At 42.4% G+C, this 20,995-nt stretch overlaps 1 protein-coding gene across 2 annotated transcripts; it reads left to right on the forward strand.

Annotated features, from left to right (window-relative positions):
* The first annotated feature begins 6,980 nt into the window (after positions 1-6,980).
* On the forward strand, positions 6,981-19,528 carry ZNF367 (zinc finger protein 367). Of its 2 annotated transcripts, none has more exons than XM_032788099.2 (5): positions 6,981-7,695; positions 10,142-10,292; positions 16,000-16,119; positions 16,437-16,575; positions 17,968-19,528. In XM_032788099.2, the coding sequence occupies exons 1-5, from the start codon at positions 7,366-7,368 to the stop codon at positions 18,203-18,205; spliced, it is 978 nt and encodes a 325-aa protein (XP_032643990.1). In that variant the 5' UTR covers positions 6,981-7,365; the 3' UTR covers positions 18,206-19,528. The 2 variants fall into 2 exon arrangements, with proteins under 2 accessions (XP_032643990.1, XP_074923311.1); XM_075067210.1 differs by lacking the exon at positions 6,981-7,695 and adding an exon at positions 8,034-8,474.
* The last annotated feature ends 1,467 nt before the right edge of the window (positions 19,529-20,995 follow it).

Genomic DNA, 20,995 nt, shown 5'->3' on the forward strand with positions numbered 1-20,995 from the left:
GCATTCAGCCGCGCCCCCTCATAAGCTCAAACAACCAATACCAGCCGCTGCAAACTCCAGCAACCAATCAACACATTTGGTCCAACTTGCTGCGTGCCGTTAAAGCCAATCAAATCCGTGGGATGCCACCAGTCAATCACACGCCTAGGAAGATCAGCGACTGTGTCGTCGCTGCAGGTTATTTTGCGTCAGCTGCTCCGCGCCTGCGTGCGGTATTAACTGTTTTCTCCCCGTGGTAAATCGTGGTATTAATTATTTATGACGTTGTTAATTATTCATGAGCAGATGTGGCTCGGAAGCGGCTGGGGCAGGGCAGGCAGGGGCTGGTCTGAGCACAGCCTGAGTGTGAGGGGGGGTGCATAGCAGGGAGGGGCTTTCCGTGGCCCCACTACTAAGGCGTGGTGTATAGTACACCTAAAACCTAGGTCAATCTAGCTGCCACTCTCAGGGCTATGAGAAATTTTGCTCCTCAGGCACCATAGTTAGGTCAGCAGCCTACCCCCAACGTAAATGAAGCGAGGTGCAATGAAGAATTCTTGCATCCACCCACTACTGCCTCTGGACGGGGTGGTTCTACTACTGCACAGAAAATCCCTTCCATCCATCTCTGAAATAAGGGTATGCATCACAGCGGAGCACCACAGCTGACCCACTGCTACTGTTGTTGTAGTGAGGGCCAGATTTCCAATTAGGCACGTGCCTGGGGGTACCTAGAAGTTAAAAATGGGATAAAAGTTTCAATTATTATGGAAAACACAAAGGTCAGCTGTAGGCAGAGGGGGTGCTGAAGATGCTGTACCTAAGGTCACGTAAGGTGTAAACCTGCCCCTGCTTGTAGTGCAAACGTACCCTCAGTAATAATAATTAGTCTGGTACTAAACCGGTACAAGGTTGATGCTGCTCATCTTGTAGTACATTATACCCAGTTGTATAGAAACTCTTTCCTTAACCTTTGTATTAGATAATTTTAATATTAGCTTTAATTAAAAAAATTATTCCTGTAAGATGCCATAGGTAAAGGGGAGGTGTCACCTTTGCAAAGGTCAAAACAGCAGACTCCAAGGCACCCTTTCATATTAATGAAATAGTACACGTTAATTGAAGTCGATGGAGTACTGTCCAATCAGGCTAGGGCTGAATTTGTCTGTGAAACATTTGCTATTCCTTTTTACTTATGCCTATTAAAGATTACGGTGCCAGCAAATGCAGCAAAGTGTAAAGCACAGGCATTTGCAATGCACTACTTGATTAGTTTTTCTTTACACAACAATCCCAGCAAGCTGACAAATGTGCAGACCCAATGAATGAGAAAATAATGCTATTATTACTCAAGAAATCAGTCATTTTGGTTAGAAGATGGTTGGGGGAAGCAGAGAAAAACAGAATCCCTAAAAGTTGTTTCTAGAAAGTCTAAAGGCTTCTGGTTGAAGTCCTCTGGATATCTTTACACAGTCAAGTTAAATTGAGTATAAAACTGAAGGGCTGAAAATAGAGGTTAAAAGGAAGAAATAGGGATTCCTGATAAATATCCTGGGAGGTTGACCAAAATACTGTTTTTCCCACCTTTTTTGCGAGGAACACACACGGCTTGACTTGGGCTAGGTAATGCCAGATTGGCAACCTAGTTCTTAGACATCTCAGAACTGCTTTCTTTAAGGGGTTGTCTACATAGAGAAATTAACCAGACTAGCTACTGGACGTGAATTAAGATAAACTGGAAAAAGACCCACTTTTTCTGGAATAAGAGTGTCTACATAGGGAGCTATTCTGGAATAGCTATTGCACTTTCAGTTCCCCAATCTTATTCCAGAGTAACCTCCCCATATAGATAAAACCTAAATCTCCTGCCCTTATGTTTGCAAAGAAAACCATGAAAAAACATAATCTGAGTACAAACCAGTGCAGTGTTCACTGACTGCCTGCATCTGCTGATAGCATGAAAGAATAGCTCTAATGGGGTGTTGACTCAGGTGCCCAATAATGAACATTTAAATGTCAACATTGTTAACTATTTCACTGCAGATCAAAGCCTATATGAAAAAAGAGGAAGAATCATATTATTAAAGTTTGCACAATTCACTATATATGTAACTTAATTTTCTTACTACTTGGGAAATTTACTACTACTTACTACTACTACTAATTTTCTAACTACTACATTCTGTCCTGTGGTGCTAATAAAACAGATTAGACAAGAAAGCATCTAAACCTCACCATGAGGAAGCCAATGCAGCAGAGCCCCACTTGGCACCCAAGCCTTCCCAGACCAGCATACTTGCTGCCCTCACCTGCATTTACAAAGATTGAGTATACAAATCATATAAGTAGTCATGAAAATGTTTTAGTACGCATAATGCATGTTTTATTCTCCTTATAGTACAATCACCAACAAGGTATACAATTAGAGATGGGCCCAGTGGATCTGAAAATTTCTCTAAAGTTTGGCTTTGTTTGGATCTGAGTTTCTGGGTCATTCTGTTTTAGAAAAGTGGCCTCCCTCTAAGTTCTGATCTGACGCTGAGCTTCACCACCCTTTAGGGTTCTTTGAATGTGGGATTTTGGTTCAGGCTCCCCTTTAAATAAAAAATACTAGAAATAATCTTAGTAGTAATGATCAAATATTATAAAATTAATTGAGGTGCCATAGCACCACATCAGCAATGAAAATTTGTATCCCATGAAGTTGATGGCAAAGCTCTCATGTAGTAATTCAGTGTAGTAATATTCAAAATCAGAAACAGAGAAAGCTGAGTTACTATATTGTTAGTACTTCTGTGGTACAGTCCTTGCATTAGACTATTCTTTAATCCCACTCCCACTATTATTGCAGTAGGTCATGCGGGACCCACAGGATCCCAGTCCCACTGCAGGGCTCTACACTAGTCCCATGCAGGGTTCTAGTACATCTAGCCTGCTGCCTATAGCCTGTCTGAAAACGTTGTTCTTCCCCTCACACTTATCATCCTTACATTCCTAAACATGGCTCACATACTGCATGTTTAAGAGATTTTTTTTTTTACTGCTCACAGTAATTTCCACTTGGCTGTTGTCTAGCTTGCTGTCTGGCTGGCAAGTGGTACACAAGTATTCTCTGCGCTACAAAAGCAATTTGATACTCACTATACTAGTTGAAGGAAGAGTGCGAATGGGCCAGCAGTGAAGGATGTTGGCAGAGCATAAGGAAAATGGTATTAGTACTAAAACTTTTTTGTTGGGTAACTGTTTGTGACAGATATGGCAATATCCTGAACAAACCTTCTTAAATTAAGTTAAACATTATTGAATTAAGTATGTTTAGAACTCCATTGTATTAAAAATGAAAATATTTATGTGATATTGTATGAAACTTCTTTAAGAAGATGACAGAATTAATACAATTTCTGAAAGTACTGTGGGCAGCAGAGAGTGAAAAGAGACCAGAACGAGAAGGAAAGACTGAGCAGAAGGAAGGAAGGAGGAGATGGGGTGCAGTGGAATTCTGGACTCCCCTTAACAGACACTAACTGAGGGACTCCAAGGGCTGGTCTACACTACGGGGTAAAATCGATTTTAGATACGCAATTTCAGCTACGTGAATAACGTAGCTGAAGTCGAATATCTAAAATCGATTTACTCACCCGTCCTCACCGCGCGGGATCGATGTCCGCGGCTCACCATGTCGATTCCGGAACTCCGTTGGGGTTGGAGTTCTGGAATCGATATAAGCGCGCTCAGGGATCGATATATCCCGTCTAGATTAGACACGATATATCGATCCCCGAGCAATCGATTTTAATGCGCCGATACGGCGCGTAGTCTAGACGTGGCGTTGGACTGAGGACACTGGGGGCAGGATTTGTGTACAGGTTTTGTTGTTTTCCCACACAGCTGTGTATGTCTTATGCCTCTCTGCATAAAGTATGACTGGTTTAGAATTTCTTTTTCAGTCTATTTTTGCTTCAACTATCACACGTTCCTGAAGATTTAAACTGTACACCAGATTGCCCACAAAGTGGAGCTCTGCCTCTGGGAAAGGGGAGTGCTTAAGCTACTGGAAGGTAGAGGGTCAGCACTAGTCGTAGGACCCTAAGGAAGCTGGGCTGTGAGCTCCCACTTCCAGCAGGGATACCAAACAAAGAGAGTGTGCCAGAAAGACTAATGGAAGAGATGATTGAAGCCTGCCCAGACAAAGGGAGCGTAAAATCATGAGTCCAGTGTGTGGGAAGTGAACCAACCACAGCAGCCTGGTGACTGTCCAGAAGGGGGAGCTTGACCAGACCTATGACAATGAGTAAAAAAGGAATGCAATTATCCTTTTAGGTATATACTGCATAAATTCAAATATACTGGAGTATCTATTTCCAAATCTTTTCTCTTAATCTGTTAATACATTTTCTAATATAACCGCTGATTTTTTATAAGCTGGATAGGTAGAATTTATTATGTTTTAAAGATGAACAAGCTTCACAGGTTATGTCTTCATGCTTCCCAGCTTTTTAAAAGAAAATTTCAAATGGAAAAAGTTGATACAGGCCCTGGATCTGTAATGCAATCTGCTAGTGTGAATTGCTGGATCCATGTGGAGTAGTATTAATTTCAATGAGATTCTTTTGGGATGTAAGTGTCCATGGTAGCAGATGCTCAGATATGTTGGCACCGGTTAGATTGGTTCAACCAATTTTTTTACACAATTAATCATGGTGTAATGCTAAGTTATCCAAGAGCAATTTCACTGTCCATCTTCAGACAATTTGTTGCTACAATTTACATATTGGATGAAACGTGGGAATCTTTTTGGTCATACAGAATCATGTGCTCTCTTGTAAAGATAGAAACTTTATTACTAATTTGTTTTGGAATACAAAGTATGTGTTATACATGTGAAAGAAAGATCTGAAGTACTTCAATCAATGCTGGAGCACTTGTATTCAAAACAACATATTTTTCATATTTTGGGCACATCTACTGATTACTCCATATTGTGAAAATAGAATATAACTGAATCAATAACAAATTGGATTAGAACCCTTCAATATGCTGTGTTATTGGGAAGATATCTCAATGGACAAATATCAAGAAACTAATTGCAGCTATTACACTGCAAAATAACAATGCAAGAAATTGGCTACATGCCTAGAATCTTAAGCATCACAGAATGGAACAAACTTGTCTGTACATGTGATTAGACTAGAAAGATTAACTCACTCAGCAAATAATTCTCTTGATATAGATTACAAACTGCGTTCACCTTGGAGCACACTAATACAATTCCATTGCAGGTATGGGTTAATTCTGACAGTACTAAATAAGAGTTCTGAATTATTTAGAATGCTCTAACTAGAGTTGTACATCCCAGTGGCAAACTGTTCTCCCAAGTATATCATGATGAGGGCTTGTTTCTGGTTGCTGAAACTGACTTGCACAACTTAAAAAAAAAAACACATTAATTGAAACAGATGAAGACTGGGCTTCTGACATGACTGATATGCAGTATGTAGAAAATTATCCTGATCGGAGCCTTTAGATTAGGGTGACCAGCTGTCTCGATTTTGTAGGGACAGTCCTGATTTGAGTTTTTTTGTCGTTTTGTTTTAAATATAGGTTCCTATTACCTCCCACCCCTGTCCCGATTTTTCACACTTGCTGTCTGGTCACCCTACTTTAGATGCCATTGCAATATGAACAGGAATAACTTAAAATGCAATCTCTGGTGAGATATTTGAGAGAACAGAGTCTTCAAAGCACAGGCAAATTTTATTTTTCCTTTTGATAATGCTGCTTTCCTAGGACAATGGTTCTGACACTTGAAAAGCATACACCCACTTCTGCATGGAAGCATCTACAACGACTGGGCAGTTTGCATCAACCAATGTATCGATGGCAACTATTTATTCTTCTGGTTAACATTTTTAATTTTGTTTTAAACGAAGCCCTAACAGCGTTGTAAAATGCGCCCTCCGTGTCTCGGGGCAAACACAACGTTAATAAAGATCCCCTTGGGGAATTGTTTTCTAGGCAGAGCGGAGAAGGCAGCAGTCCCGGTCTGCCCATCAGAGCCTGCCAGGACCTCCTCTTCAAGCTCTGGCTCCCAGAGCTGAGAGAATCATGGGAGGGTCCGGCTTGCCTGTTTGTCTAATGAAAGTCAGGTTCAGCCTTGCAGGTTGCGGAGAAAAGCTGGAGTACCGGACCATCAGGTGAAGAGCGCGCCCGCTGTGCTTGTTACTTCCCCTGTCGCGGGACGCTGTCACGCTGCTTGGGACACTAGGTGCCCGAAGTCAGCAGACGCGGCCACGCCCGCAGCACAGGGCTGTATGCAGGCGTTGGCAGGGCTGCTCGCCGCCCGCCGGGCAGCGTACGTACCGCCGCTTGCAGCGGCCCACGGGCCAGTCGGTGCGTAGCCCAGCGAGGGAGAGCCGGGCTGCGCCCGCAGCAGCAACCGGGACCCTGGCTCGGAGCAAGGCGAGGGTGTAGGCTGGAGCGGGTGGTCGATGGTTACACTGGTCGGCGGGGGGGGGGGGAAGCCGCCAGCGGCCCCAGCAATACCTCCGCCTACCCCTTTAAGATGAACAGGTGACACAAAGCAAGAGACGTCATAAATGGTGAAAGCGCGCGGGAAACTATATTCTGCCTCCATGATTGGCCAAGAGAATAAAACAACAACATCGCGCGCCAAACTCCGCAACCCGCCCGTCCTCTTTACACCCCACCATAACGCCACGATGGCCCCGCCTCCTTCCTTCAGCGGTCCAATCAGCACCCGGCCAGCTCCTTCAGAAAGGCGCCGCTAGTGCAGGGCGGAGCATCGCTTGGCTCACCGCCGCTGGCCCGCGATCCCAAGAAGTTTCGAATTCTGTTAGCCGGAGAGCTCACGAGCCAATGGCGAGGCCGGGATGTTACCTAGCCCCGCCCACATACCGCCCCCATGGGCGTGACTAGCCATTTTCTCACAGGTGATTGCGTGGACTTGGCTGTCACTCCGTTATGTATCAACGAGAAACGGTGATTGGTTCCGCCCAGGCGCGAAATGTAACGCGGGAAAATCTTGGGCTCGGCAGGGGCCGGGCTGTCTGCAGGTTCGGAGGGGTCGCGGCGGCGGCTCGGGTTCAGTTGTGACCGAGGCCACGTTGTGGAGCCGACACCGCCGCAAACGACAGAAGCGCAGGTGCGGCCGCTTCTCCGCGGGCTGCTACCATGGCCGGCGGTCGCCGCTGACACGGCGCGTCGGCGGCCGGAGCGGGAGGGGAGACACTGAGACCCGGAGAGGACCGGCCAGCGATGAGTGGCTGAGGTGGATCGGGCGGCTGTAGGGTGAGATCTCCGCGCCCGGGAGGGCGGGCCTGAGCCGCCACGGAGATTGCCCGCCCCGCTGCCTGCGAGGGGCTCGCGATGGCGGAGAGGCCGCCCCCGGTGATCTTCTGCCAGGACTCCCCGAAGCGTGTCTTAGTCTCCGTTATCAAAACCACCCCGATTAAACCATCCCGGGGGGGCGAGGAGCCGGCCCCCGCCCCGCCCGTCCCCACCAGCCCCGGCTTCAGTGACTTCATGGTGTATCCCTGGCGGTGGGGGGAAAACGCACACAACGTGACCCTCAGCCCCAGTAGCGCCACCGCTCCCTCCTCCGTCCAGCAGCCTCGAGGGGGGGTGGTCAGAACCTCTAGCGGGGAGGATGAAGAGGCGGGCAGCCCAGATAGCGGCAGCGGCGGCACCCACCTGAAGGTGAGTCCGGAGAGAGCATGCCAGGGAGCTGGGCACGATGGAGTTAAACCCTCGCCGGGCCCATAGTAGCTTTGGGCCAGAGCGGGGACGGGGGAGACGCTGCCGCCGCGGGGCCCTGGTGGGCACTAGGCAGGGCGGGTGTCGGGCGTCTGTCGGGTTTAAAGGGTGAATCTCTGGCCACCACCCCCGATTTCAAGTTATGTCACTTCCGGGCGCGGTTCGTGCGCCGGTGACGACACATTCGCGCGCCAAAATGATACCTGCCCGGCGCTCGGTTGCCGTTTGCCTGTGTCACATGCTGGCTAGGGAGGGCGCGAGAGCGTTCCGGCTCCGCTCCTGTGCGCAGGCGCGCTGCGGAATGTCCGCCTATAAGCTTAGGGTTCGGCCGGGGGTGGGGCTCGGAGCAGAGCTGCGGGGAACGTGGGCCAGTGACCTGACGTCCCCTCTGTAAGCTGGGTATGGGGGTCGTCACAGTGGTAGAATTTCACCTGTTTGCCACACGTGGCCCATTGCAGTTCTGCAGTGCAGCCCCGCCCCGCGCAGTGCTCCTATACAAATGCTTCGTGAGACGCCAACTGTGTCTCGCAGATTCCAGACCACATGCTCATCTTCCAAGTAAAAATGCTTCTCCAAACTACCGACCTAGCAAAGCCAGCCCGGCTCTGAGAGTCCAGCTGTGCTCCTTACTTCCCACCCCAGCCTTGGTAACAACTGAATCTGTATGGAAGCTAATAATCTCTGTTGTACTGCAATCCGTGCCAAGCGTAAAGTGTGAGGAGGTAATTTTGTCGCATTCAAACTTCCTCTCAACTCCTGGTTGCAATAGGTGGAATATAGATATTTAAATACACGATCCATCTACAAATCGGCTGTCTGGCTGAGTTCTTTAAAGAGTCAGCCCCCTCTCAAACTATCTTTTATGTCCCAGTGTTAAAATAGGAATCCTCCAAAGTAGGCATTACTAAAAATGTGGATTACAGTGATAATGTAAATAGCAACTTAGCTGAGTTGTATAAATCTCAGAACAATGCATTCCAAGACTTGCCCATCCTGGCTAATAGCCATTTATGGACTTAACCGCCATGAATTTTTCCAGTTCTCTCTCAAACGCTGTTATAGTCCCAATCTTCACAACCTGCTCAGGTAAGGAGTTCCACAAGTTGACTGTGCACTGCGTGAAGAAGAACTTCCTTGTATTTGTTTTAATACAAATGCTATTGCCACCTCTTTTCTGGACCTGAAGCTTAAAAAGATCAATCTGTCAGCTAAAAGGACTATGCATGATGTGGTAGTTCTTTCATTTTCACAAGTGGAGCTGTTCAGTCTTTATAAATGTTACCGTTTTGTTATGCACTAACTGATCCAAAGTTGGAATGGCCTTGATACTTTCAATAATAACTTCATGCTGTTAGTAGTAGGGAAAGGGAGACATTTAGCAGGAGGGGACTCTCAATCCTGATGCTCCCTGAGCTAGGAGCTAGATTAATTATTCTGATATATTTTAAAAGTTACAAAAAGTCTTTCCAAAATATTCTAGATCATATAATAGTCTTCCCTCTGCCAAGATGATAGTGCTGTGCAAGTAGGTTTCATCATGGGAGATGAAATCAGTGATGGTTTTTATTTACACTGTATTTATCAAGAGTACTCAAGCAGTGCACAGACAATCCTCTTTTTCAGGAATCTAAGCCCAAACACCAATACCTGGTTTCCAGGGAGCAACTATGTCCCAAGAATTTACTTACCTTCGAGATTAAGGAAGAGAGCAAATTGTGCTGCTGCTTGCAGTGGCTACCTGAAAAAGAAGTTATATCACAAAATTAAGAACAATGTAACATTTAGTTGAAAACTGAACAGAGCTCTTATGCAGTGAACTTTTTTTTAACTATGTAATAGGGCCATCTGGTGACTCCTACCATAACAAGATACTTTAGGGGGCCAGATATTCAGATTTGCTGTGCTCTCATGTCATCCTTATTTTTAAACTATTGGTCATGGCTGTTCAGACAAACCAGTTCGAGTTAATGTTAAATCCGTGTAATCTCTGGGTTCAGCCTTCACTCTTCAGTGCGTGCCTGTGTGTGTATAACTTGAATGCTATTGTTGTGTTTATGCAATGACATTTCTGGTATCTAATTACTTGTGTTCCTTAAAAATGACATTTAAACTGGAGCTTTGATTCTTTTTTTCAGGAAAAAGTAGTTGTTATGGATTTAAATTTTTTGATGTTCTTTTAATGCTTGGTGAATAATTATGATGGAGGAAAATAAAAGCTATTAAACAACTGTATTTTCCTGATGTGTTGGTACATATTTACTTTCTTTCAAGAAAGTAGTTCCTTTTTAGAAAAGCTTCCCTTGGACTGAATCATTTCTGTCCACAGGTACTATATTGATATTTTTTAAACAAACTGTGCAGTTTCTTAAGAGTGTGGGTTTTTTAATAGGATGGTATTAGACGTGGCCGACCAAGAGCAGACACAGTGCGAGATCTAATAAGTGAGGGAGAGCATTCATCCAGCCGAATCCGTTGTAACATCTGCAACAGGGTGTTTCCACGAGAGAAATCTTTACAAGCACACAAAAGAACTCACACTGGTAAGTGAAAGGAATGTAATGTTGTGCATAGAAAACATTTATCTAGTAGTTAAGATTTTAGCTTGGAACTTTTCATTCTTACAATTAGTATTCTGGTCTAGTTATTGAATGGACTACTTTAGGCCTGTTAGTGTAGTCAAAAATTCAAAAAAATGTCATCTTTGTATAACTGCTTGTGTTTATACTGGAGTAATTGTGGCAGAGCAACCAGCATTGTTATGGTAAAATGAAACATTTAGAGAGGTTTCCCTCTGCTCTAGTTACATGTTACACTTAGGGCTTGGCTACACTGGCACTTTACAGCGCTGCAACTTTCGTGCTCAGGGGTGTGAAAAAACACCCCCCTGATCGCTGCAAGATGCAGCGCTGTAAAGTGTCAGTGTAATCAGGGCGGCAGCTCTCTCCCAGCGCTGCGGCTCTGACTACACTCACACTTCAAAGCGCTGCCGCGGCAGCGCTTTGAAATTTCTAATGTAGCCATACCCTTAGTAACTGAAAAAGACAGAAGAGTGTGTGTTCTTTTTTTCTTAGTTTTAGTCTATATATCTGACAGTACTTCTCACTTTCTTTTCTCTGTTTCCCTCTTGTGTGGGTCTTTCACACAACAATGGAAGGGTGAGTGCAGAGAAGGAAAATGTTAATAAATCTAAAAATTGTTGGGAGCTTTAGGCCAGGTATATTTTAAGCTTAAAATTTTTTTGACTAGCTTTAAATAGACCCTGCCCACTCATTTTCTTCATTACCATTCCTTCTTTTTTATTTTTTTGATGCTGAAATATGTTTCTGGCTTAAATTTAAGAATAAAATCTCTTCCTATGATTAGTTATTTAATAATTATGAAGTTAATATGCATTTATATTAAGGGAGATCAGTTTTTTGTTTTGTTTTTTAAACTTTCTTTATCTAGATGCTCTGTTTTGCTCAGCTTTAGCTATTAGGAAGAAACTGCTGACTATCTTAACACAGAGCTTTGACCACATGACTAGCACCTAACTGCATCTTTTTTGGGAAAAATGTGAGTGTTAAAAAAAAAAAAAACTGGTTAATTTTTTGCTAAAACATTATGCATTGACAAACTGGACCCATCTTGCTTTTGAAAAGCGAGATTCATTTTTCCCTTATAATTAAACAGATTTCTTATATACATGACGTATTCTGCAATAAAATGTCACAATACTTGATAATACCTCCAAAATAATTGTGTCCTGTGGTCTATTTTTCTGGATCAAATAAGGCAATTCTGCCTGCCTGCCTGCCAGTATTAAACACCAATTTCTCTATTCTATTTTGGTCACACACAAGATGTCCTTGTATTTCATTTTCCTTGCTAATGTTAAACTTCCATCCCTGAAGTGCTAACCACTTCAGATTGTCTTGATGGAAAACTCATTGAGTAAGATTTATCCCTGGTGATGACACTTCATTGACTAGTATAGATTTACTACAGTACTAGATTTGGCCAGTTACATCTCACAAAAAGACTGTTTGCCCATTTTATTTACTTTTGAATTTTCACTGTAGAACAGGAAGGCTGAAATTATTAGCTGTATTTATTATTTGCACCTTTGTCTTCAGCTGACCTAATATTCTGCCTCTAAATCCTGATGTCCTTTCTTAGGCAAACTCCCCTTGACTTTAGTGGTAGTTTGCCTGTATAACTGAAGGTCTTAACACTTTTCTGTGCACAGCAAATAGCTGGGAAGAGAAGACATTCTGAAGTTCTTTTTGCAGTCTTCCTGGAACTGCCCCTCCTATCCCTAGCTATTGGGGCTTTGTAAAGGGTAGCATGAGTAGCACATGGCATGAGCACGCAGCTCTGCCCCCCAGAGCACTGCATTACTGCGAACCCATGTTACATCGGGGTAGAGATGTATGTGACTCACTAACATTGGACTCCATTACTATTCATATTAGATTTAGAACTGCATTGTGGTGGTGAACCTTGCCCTGCTTCAAATTTCATTGTGGAGGTTTAGGGGAAGCAATACTACAGTCCAAAGTTGTATTTCCTGCCTCTCCAAAACCTCTGGCAGCTACTACTAAGCAGTCGCATGGCACCCCAAACAATGGTAGAATGGCTCCAACAAGGCTTCTGTCCTTTAACATGAGTAGCATATTGCTAACCCCATTCACATGTCGCTCCCTCCAAATCCATATCAAGCTCTTGCTTCTGTGTGAGTCCAGGAAATACTCTGTGCAACCCCTTTTTCTCTTGGAAAGCATAGGATCTTTGGATTTATGTGCATGGGTCAAGGGTGATCTGGCTCCACGTAGGTCCTCAGGATTTGGCCCTAGGGCTTAGGCCCAGATCCCCAGAGGTATTTAGACTCCTAACTTCCATTGTAATCAGAGCCTTATTTCTGAAATACTAGCAATCATGTTTCTTTTGGCCAATATTGTGTCTTGTATTTGTTGGGTATCACCTAGTGGTGGAATTGTGAACTGTACTACAGATTTAGAACATAACTTCAACTGAGTGCTGTCCTTCATGTTCTAGACAACAGGGGATGCTCCAGCCTCTTCCCAGTGCAGGGTTGAGGTGAGCTAGAATGAAAGTTGGGAGGGCAGGAGACCCTATACATGCTGTGGGCACACATGCTTATTTTTTTTAACAAAACACATTTAAGTGCATGTTATCCTCAGAAGGGGAATAAATATATATATACAGATTGGTTTTAAACTTCATCTATAGTAGCTCACTTGTGCAACATTTATTTACAGAAAACCAATAGGAAAAATAATTAAGCCAATAAGATAAACAAATGCAAACTTCTGGAGAAAAATCACTGGTTAAATAATATTAATAGCTAATTACCTTAAATTGGAGAAAGTACTGTATTATATTTTAAAATTTAACCATTTGCACATGGCAGATTAAGATATTTGGAGACTCAGAGCCATGATACAAAAACTCAATCTGGAGCAGGGGGCCTCAGTGTGAGAAAGAGCTCACTGAGCACATAGGTGCTATAGAAGGCATTACCTGGATAGCTTCTGCTCTGTGCTCAGTCTTTAGCGGGGGTGGGAAATGGATGCTGGGTCTGTGTGGCTCCTGAGCCCCAGCCAGTTTGCAAACCCAAGTGTTGTCGGCTTGAGACGGAGGAAGCAGGGGTGCCATTTCAGATTTTGGTGGTGGTGCGGGGGCAACTTTTAGTCTGATTCCAGGGGCTGCTTAGACACCTGAAAACTCTAGGCTGTTTGGGGTTGGGTTTTTTTGGGGGGGGGGGGAAGGAGAGGGGAAGATAGGAGGACTGTATCTAATTACTATTTAAAAAAATACAGACACAAATTAAAGCCATATTTTAAGTTTATATGTAAGTTTAGAACAATCAGGAGATAATACAGCGAGATAATCCCAAACTTTGAGGTATAAATTTGAGCCGAAACACAAGTTAGATGCTCTGAACACTGTCTTTAGTAGAGATAGAGGAAATATGCTTATTTTCTTTAACAGACGTGCCCTATGTTACCACTATTATCTACTCTCTTTTTAGTCAATTTTTTCCTCCACTAAAAACATTTACTTAATTTTAACATTTCCCCCCCCTTTTTATTTTTCTAATTATTTTGGCATTTATGTTTACGAGTCATGATCATGTACACCTCTACTCCGATATAACGCGATCCTTGGGAGCCAAAATATCTTACCATGTTATAAGTGAAACCAGGTTATATCAGGTAGAAAAGGCCTGCCTCCCTAAACAGCTTGGCCCCACCCACTATCCAACCCACCACTTACTTCCTGCCCTGACTGACCTCTCAGAATGCCCGACCCATCCAACTCCCCCTTGCTCCTTGTCCCCTGACCACCCCGGGAGACCCTCTGCCCTTTATCCAACCCCCTGGCCCGGCACCCTTAACATGCCACTCAGAGCAATGTGTCAGAGCCGTCCCTAGAGGGATGCAGGGCCCAGGACAAATCAGCCTCCCCACTAGTCTCCTCACTGTCTGCCCAGCGCTCCCACCTGCCTGGCTGCCGCTCACCTCCTCTCCACGCCTACCTGTCCGCCACTTGCCTCCCCACTAGTCTCCTCACCATCTGTCCGGTGCGCCTCTGCCCGACCGCTGCTCTCCGTCTTCCTGTCCGCTCACCTTCCCATTCGCCTCCTCACCCCGCTTGCCCGCCTCCCACCTGTAAGACGCCGCTCAGAGCAGCATGTCAGAGCATGCAGCTCCGCCCCGCCCAAATCACTGCTTTACCATGTTACTGCGAACCCAGGTTATATTGAGTTGCTTTATATTGGGGTAGAGGTATGTGACTCACTAACACTGGACTCTATTACTATTCGTATCAGACTTAGAACTGCATTTATTTTCGTACACTAAGTTACTTTACAAATATAATTAAAAATACAAATTGAAAATAAGTGACCATCTGCACAGTGTTTAAAGTTTTTTAGCTAATTTTTTTAAATTTGTACCACTAAAGTGAGTATAAGCTAAACGTACATTCTAGAAGGACACTCACTTGTTTGTTCCACTTTAAATAATTAATGACACAGCACAATATGGTAAAAGTAATAATTACTCCAGCCAGGACAGGTTAGTTATTTTAGAACTCACTACTCAAAGAATTAAATTGAAGCATAAGAGAAATAAAATTGTGAAATGCACCGTCCAGTCAAAAAACTAACAGTACTGTAATCCTTAATGAACTTTGAAAGAATAAAATGACATTTTGACAGGAAGTACCAAGAAATACTACTACTATATACATGTGTATGTGAGAGTATGTGTTGGAAAAAGTGTATGGGAGACTGTGTGCACCTGAGAGTGTCAGTGCCCTGTCTCTTTAAGCCGAGCACTCAGGAGCCTGAACAATTGTTCAGTGCAGCAGCTGCAGCTCCCACACCTGAGCAAGAGGCACCAGCACAGACAGGTTCCCTGTTCCCCCAGCTTAGCGGAAACCCACTCGGGCACAGCTACCTCTAACATTGGGCAAGCTCCCACAGCATCCTGCCAGCCATGGATCAGCTTCCCAAAGAAGGGCAGACTGCAGGCAAGACAGCAGCTGAGTGGCTGGAGATTGTTGGCTGCTGGCCAGGTGCCCAGTTCTGAGAAGGGTGAGGGGGCTAAGCCAAATTTTGGAGTGGCTGTAGCCTCCGCAAGCCCTCCAGCCCTACCCTTGCTAGACAAAAATTAAATCGGTCACCCCATAATATAAACATCCGTTCTGCTTATTATCCAAGAGGATTGCTGCATTTTACCACAACATAATCACTTCTGCTGTATTAGGGACACTCATATCTCCCTTCTCTCTGAAAATTACTTACCTATTGTTATAAGTAACACCTAAGATTTCTCTCAACTTTCAGTTGCAACATATTTTTCTCTGTCGCTGTTTACTTTGTGTTAGCTCAGTTTATTATTCCTTTATATTGTCACTTTGTTTCTTATTTGTGTGGGTTTTTTCACATAGTAACATGGGAAAGGCTGTGTAAATTGCAAAATATCACTGTAAAATTCCAATTGTTAAGAAAATTAGGGGACATGTAGCACCTAAGACTACTTAAACACAAACTCAACTGATTAAGTTTCAATTTGATGTCCTTGTGGAAGTGGATTTTTGCAGTTTCTGGGCTACACTTCTTTCCACAAAGCATGTGTTTTTTCATCTTTGATTTAGGGGATCCTCCGCAGAAGCACTGAGTCATGAACCATCACTAGATGGTGTTCAGCCTTTTTGAATTTATAACCTTTTTTTTAGGTGAAAGGCCTTATTTGTGTGACTATCCAGATTGTGGGAAAGCCTTTGTTCAGAGTGGGCAGCTCAAAACACACCAACGTCTTCACACAGGAGAAAAGCCTTTCGTCTGCTCAGAAAGTGGTAAGCAGCGTGTGGGCAAGTTTGGCTATAGTATGTACTACCATTCACATGTGCTCTAGATCTCAATTTTAGATCCTCTTTTAAAAGGCGGGAAAATAAATCTGTGTGCAACCACATAAATGTTTGTCAGTTTAAAATCAACGTTCTTAAAAGTATAACTAAAGTTTTCGATTATAGGGCATTCTATGCTGAATCGAATCCAGATTTTAGAGAGGGAAGAAAGTTAATTTAATTGTTTTTTGTTTTTTTTTTTAAATTTTGGGCTTACATGTTGGACAACTGCTTTTCTTGATTATTGTCTTTGCTTTTTTATTAAGGATGTTTAAGCAGATTCACACATGCAAACCGTCATTGCCCCAAGCATCCCTATGCAAGACTGAAGAGAGAAGAACCCACAGGCAGACTGAGTAAAAAACAAACAGCTGACAATAAAGCTGTTGCTGAGTGGCTAGCAAAGTAAGTTCTCTTAAGCTGTGACCGCCTAGAATGATTTATTAAGATGCTGAGAGCACTGATTTTTGAAATGTCAGTAGAAGCCAAAAACTTTTACACTCATGGTGTTTTGTCATCTCAGACTATTTTTAAATTCCTCTTGAATTACAATACTTTAATACAACTTTTATGTGAAACAATTTTTAAAGACTCATTATTTTTCTAGGTCATATTTAGCTTGCAGTTCTTGAATGTATTGATTCCTTCACAGCTATGCCATGAAAAAGTTAATCCAGCAAAGGTTAATCCATAGAGCCTTTAAGAGAGAATTTAAAATGATCAGTATCAGAAACTGACTTAGTACCTTTCACTGGTACAACCACCCCAAGTCAAACTTCAAGGCACTTCTCGTGACCGTTTCTCAGAAAGTTCTTAATATTCCCTCCATGGTTACACAGATGTCTCATTTTGATGAATGTACTACTACATGCTCTGTAAAAGCATTGGACTCTAAAGACGATACAACACACTTCCTCTGTTCATTTTCTCTTCAGGTTGAATGATTCAGCTGTTCCCTAGTGTGCTATGTGTTTAAATTCCAGAAGTTAGAATTAACTTCTCTAGTGGTAGTTGCTTCAGCTTTCTCTCTCATTGGGATGGAGTTTTGCCTTCTCATCTGTTCTCCCTTCTCGATTTGCCCTTTGTGTGGCTCTGTGCTTATTGCAGAAGCTGTTAACACAGTACTGTCCTTTGGTGCTGCAGTGTTCATGCTGTTGTATACTCATGCATGAGGGAAGGTGGTGGTAGGTGTAATAAGAGTTGACTGACTTGAGAGAGAGGTCTTGAGATTTGAATTCGGTTCCTGACTGCCACCAACTTCTAAGCTAGTCATTTAATCTTAGTTTGAGACATTAACGTTTCTATCTGTAAAATGTGGATAACAGTACTCCCTATCTTCCTGACTTTGGAACAGCGCGCACAGGGTTGTGGTGGATTCTCCATCGCTGGCAACTTTTAAATCAAGATTGAGTGTTTTCTAAAAGAAACTCTAGTTCAAATAGGAACTATTTCAGGGAAGTTCTCTGGCCTGTGTTAAGGAGATCAGACTAAATTATCACAGTGGTCCTTCCAGGCCTTAATCTATGATGGAGGTTTGGGAACAACATGTAGAAGGATTTGCATTGTAGAGGTCAAATGGTATTCAGCAAACTGTCCTCACACACATCATCTTCCTCAGGTGGAAAGCTTTGTTTGTTTAAATGCTACAAAATAAGGACTAAGAAATTAGCAATCAGAATTAAATGAATGAGCCAATCATGTTTTAAGATTCTAGTTTGGAAGATTGTCAGCTTTCAGTGAAACTTGTTCTGCAAGCTGGATGATGCTTATAAAATATGTAAAACTTTGACCTCACAGATATTGGGAGACTAGAGAGCAGCGCACTCCTACTTTGAAAAGCAAAACAGCTCAGAAAGCTGACCAGGAACAGCAAGATCCCATGGAGTATCTTCAGTCCGATGAAGAGGATGAGGAGGAAAAAAATACTGCTCCCTCCGCTGCCCGCCGTCGCCTTCAGGAGCAGCGTGAACGCCTGCATGGTGCACTGGCTCTTATTGAGCTTGCAAACCTGGCTGGAGCACCAATGCGACAGTAGCATAGGAACTGAATCTGCCAGTATATAAAATGTACTGCCTGGTGGTACTTAACCAGTTAGATCCTGGGCATAAGCTAAGCACCTTATTTGCTTATTATAGGCTGCTATTCTGTAGAATTTATGAAGAATGTTGTTGCCCCACAAGATGGGGTGAGAGAATTGCACTTTTTTGTATGGTAAAAGACAGATGTAGAGTTTTTAAGTATTTTGTAAATATGGGACTGCACAATGCAGGGTTGACAAATTGCATATTGTGGAAAGTTAAGATTTTTTGCAAGGTTAATTCATTCATTTGAAGCAGTTCTCACAGGAAGCACTTTCTGAACATAATGCTGTATGAATAGGAGAATTGTACAGGTCACAAGGAGGATTATTTATCTGACTATTTAAACAAAATTACATTTAGTAAGTTTGATGATACTGTAATAAGCAATGATACAACCAAGTCTTTAATGGCAATATATTTTGCATAGTATCACTGAGAAGAAGGCAAAAGTTCTAACTTGAGGCGGGGAAGAAACTGGTTATGTAGAAACTGAGAGTTCAGGATCTTCACTGTGACTGCCTATAGTATGAGACTGACTTCGCTATCTTATTTTAGACTTGAGATTTCAGTAGAATCTCTTGATCTGAGTAGCACTTGTTATTCCTAGCACATGCTGTTGGGAACTTTTGCACATTGTTGGGCTTATTTGAAAATGAATGATTTACCTTGCAAAGTCTAGACATAAAGGTAACAATTGGTAATATTTTTCAGATGTTTTGGACCCTGTAATGAGATTTGGCACTTGTTTTGTTAATAAAGTGGGTATTTACAGGGTGGTATTGATTTGTAGTAAACTATTTAGACATCCTATTAGCTAACACTACGTTTTAAAGTTCTGCTTTTATATGAATATTAGCAAATAGAAGCCTCCATATTCTTTTTTTAATTGCATAAAGCCACCTTATTGCTTTACTTCAGGATAAGATGTCAAGTTTGTGTTCACTAAGTGTAGTACAGCTATCAGTTAAACACTGCAGAAGAATATTTGCTGTTCATCTAGAAACTAGGCTTCCAGAGATAGTTGTAAGTGTGTTTTAAATTGTGTGGTTTCATATCTTTCCCAAATAAACGAAGTTACAGAACACGGCTTAGTGATCTCAAGCACAAACCGAAAAGCGAGTTTAGCAGCACATCCTCATCACCTCATGTTTTGTATTGGTTTTATCTGACTTACAATACAACAGGCTTGTCTCATGGTCTTATTTTGCCTTTCTTTTGAGCAGCATATAACCAGAGATGCATAATATGCTAACCGATAATAAATTTGGTGAATTGGGCATGCTCCTGAATTTTTTTTTAATGTTAGGCTGTTTGGTTTAGTGCATATTAACAACAAATCCAGTTATCTTCACGTTTGACCTGCTTCTGTAGTTCATAACATTACCCAGGCTATAGACTCCTCCCTCTTATCACAACAACCAGAAAATATAGATGTGAAGGGGAGCTATTTTTCCTATTAATGTGAGAGGGAGGAAAATATTTAAGACTTGAGTAATTTTTTTTTAAAACTGATTAGATGAGGACAGATGTTTCAGAAATCTAACATGATTACAGCAGAGAATGCAACTCTTGAATTCAGTTTTTCTAATAACTGATGCCTATAATGGCATGAATTGTATTAACCTGGTACAAGTTTAGAATTGAGTTAGTGCACTTAACTAAACAGTGGTCAGAGAGATTCTAACTTTTAAGTGGCTGTGATTTTTAGACTTATCAATGTAGTTCTTGATTTCTTGTTCATTTCTTTGTTAATTTATCTGGCCTCAAACTTTAAAAAAAAAATTAAAGCAAAATACTCTTCTGTGGCCATTTGGGACATTCCGACTACATACAACTACTTGACAATTCAAAGGCAGTAGCTGTAAAACCCTTAAGACTAACGGTGTTGGGCCCTAATCCTTCAAGTGGCTGGACATGGGCAGACCCCCATGCATGCCCTCATAGAGCAACACTGACTTCATAGGCACTCCATGTGGACACAGGGATCTGTTAGCAGCCAGTTGCAGAATCAGAGCCATGTATTGGGGGCAAGGAGGAGAACCTATTTCCACAATCAATTGTAATAGGTTCAACACATTTACAGTACTGGAAGAAACTTTCTACAAACTATTCAATACACTGAATTTGATCTAACTGTAGACATATTAAAACAGCTTAACCTGTTTTGTGTACATTATACATTTTGGGAAAACACCAACTATAATTGTTTGAGGTTTTGAAGACTGCTTTTGGAATATTTAATGTAATTTTGAAGTGTTCTATGCTGCATAAGTGTCAGTTGTAGTTCGGCATGACTTAACAGCAAAAGAGTAAAAGTGCTGTAATTTTCATAGGTGCTCCAAATAAAAGTTGGTTTAATTTTAAGTTTAAAATTTAAGTGTTACCAGTGGTAATTTTTGATGATATTTTAAACTGTATTGTGTCAAGCTAGTTGCTCTTGACTCCCACAGTTCAATCACTTTATAATTGTTCCTTGACCCTTTAGAAGGGTTTATTGGCCTGACCAGTATACACTGTTGTAGAAAAAAAATACTTTTGCTGTTTACGTCCTAATCTCCTAACTTGAAATCAGTTTCTGAACCTTATTATGGTACTTGATGAGTTCAAGATAATTCACTTGAATAAGAATCCTGTTTGGAGTAATTATGGTAGCCCAAAATGAATAAACATGGCAATAATACATTTTCTTGAAGTAGTCCAAGCTAGTGAAGTGTTCTACTTCATGACCACCAATTCAGTTTGCA

Source organism: Chelonoidis abingdonii, chromosome 6 (assembly GCF_003597395.2).
Source record: "Chelonoidis abingdonii isolate Lonesome George chromosome 6, CheloAbing_2.0, whole genome shotgun sequence".
Lineage (NCBI taxonomy): Eukaryota > Metazoa > Chordata > Testudines > Testudinidae > Chelonoidis > Chelonoidis abingdonii.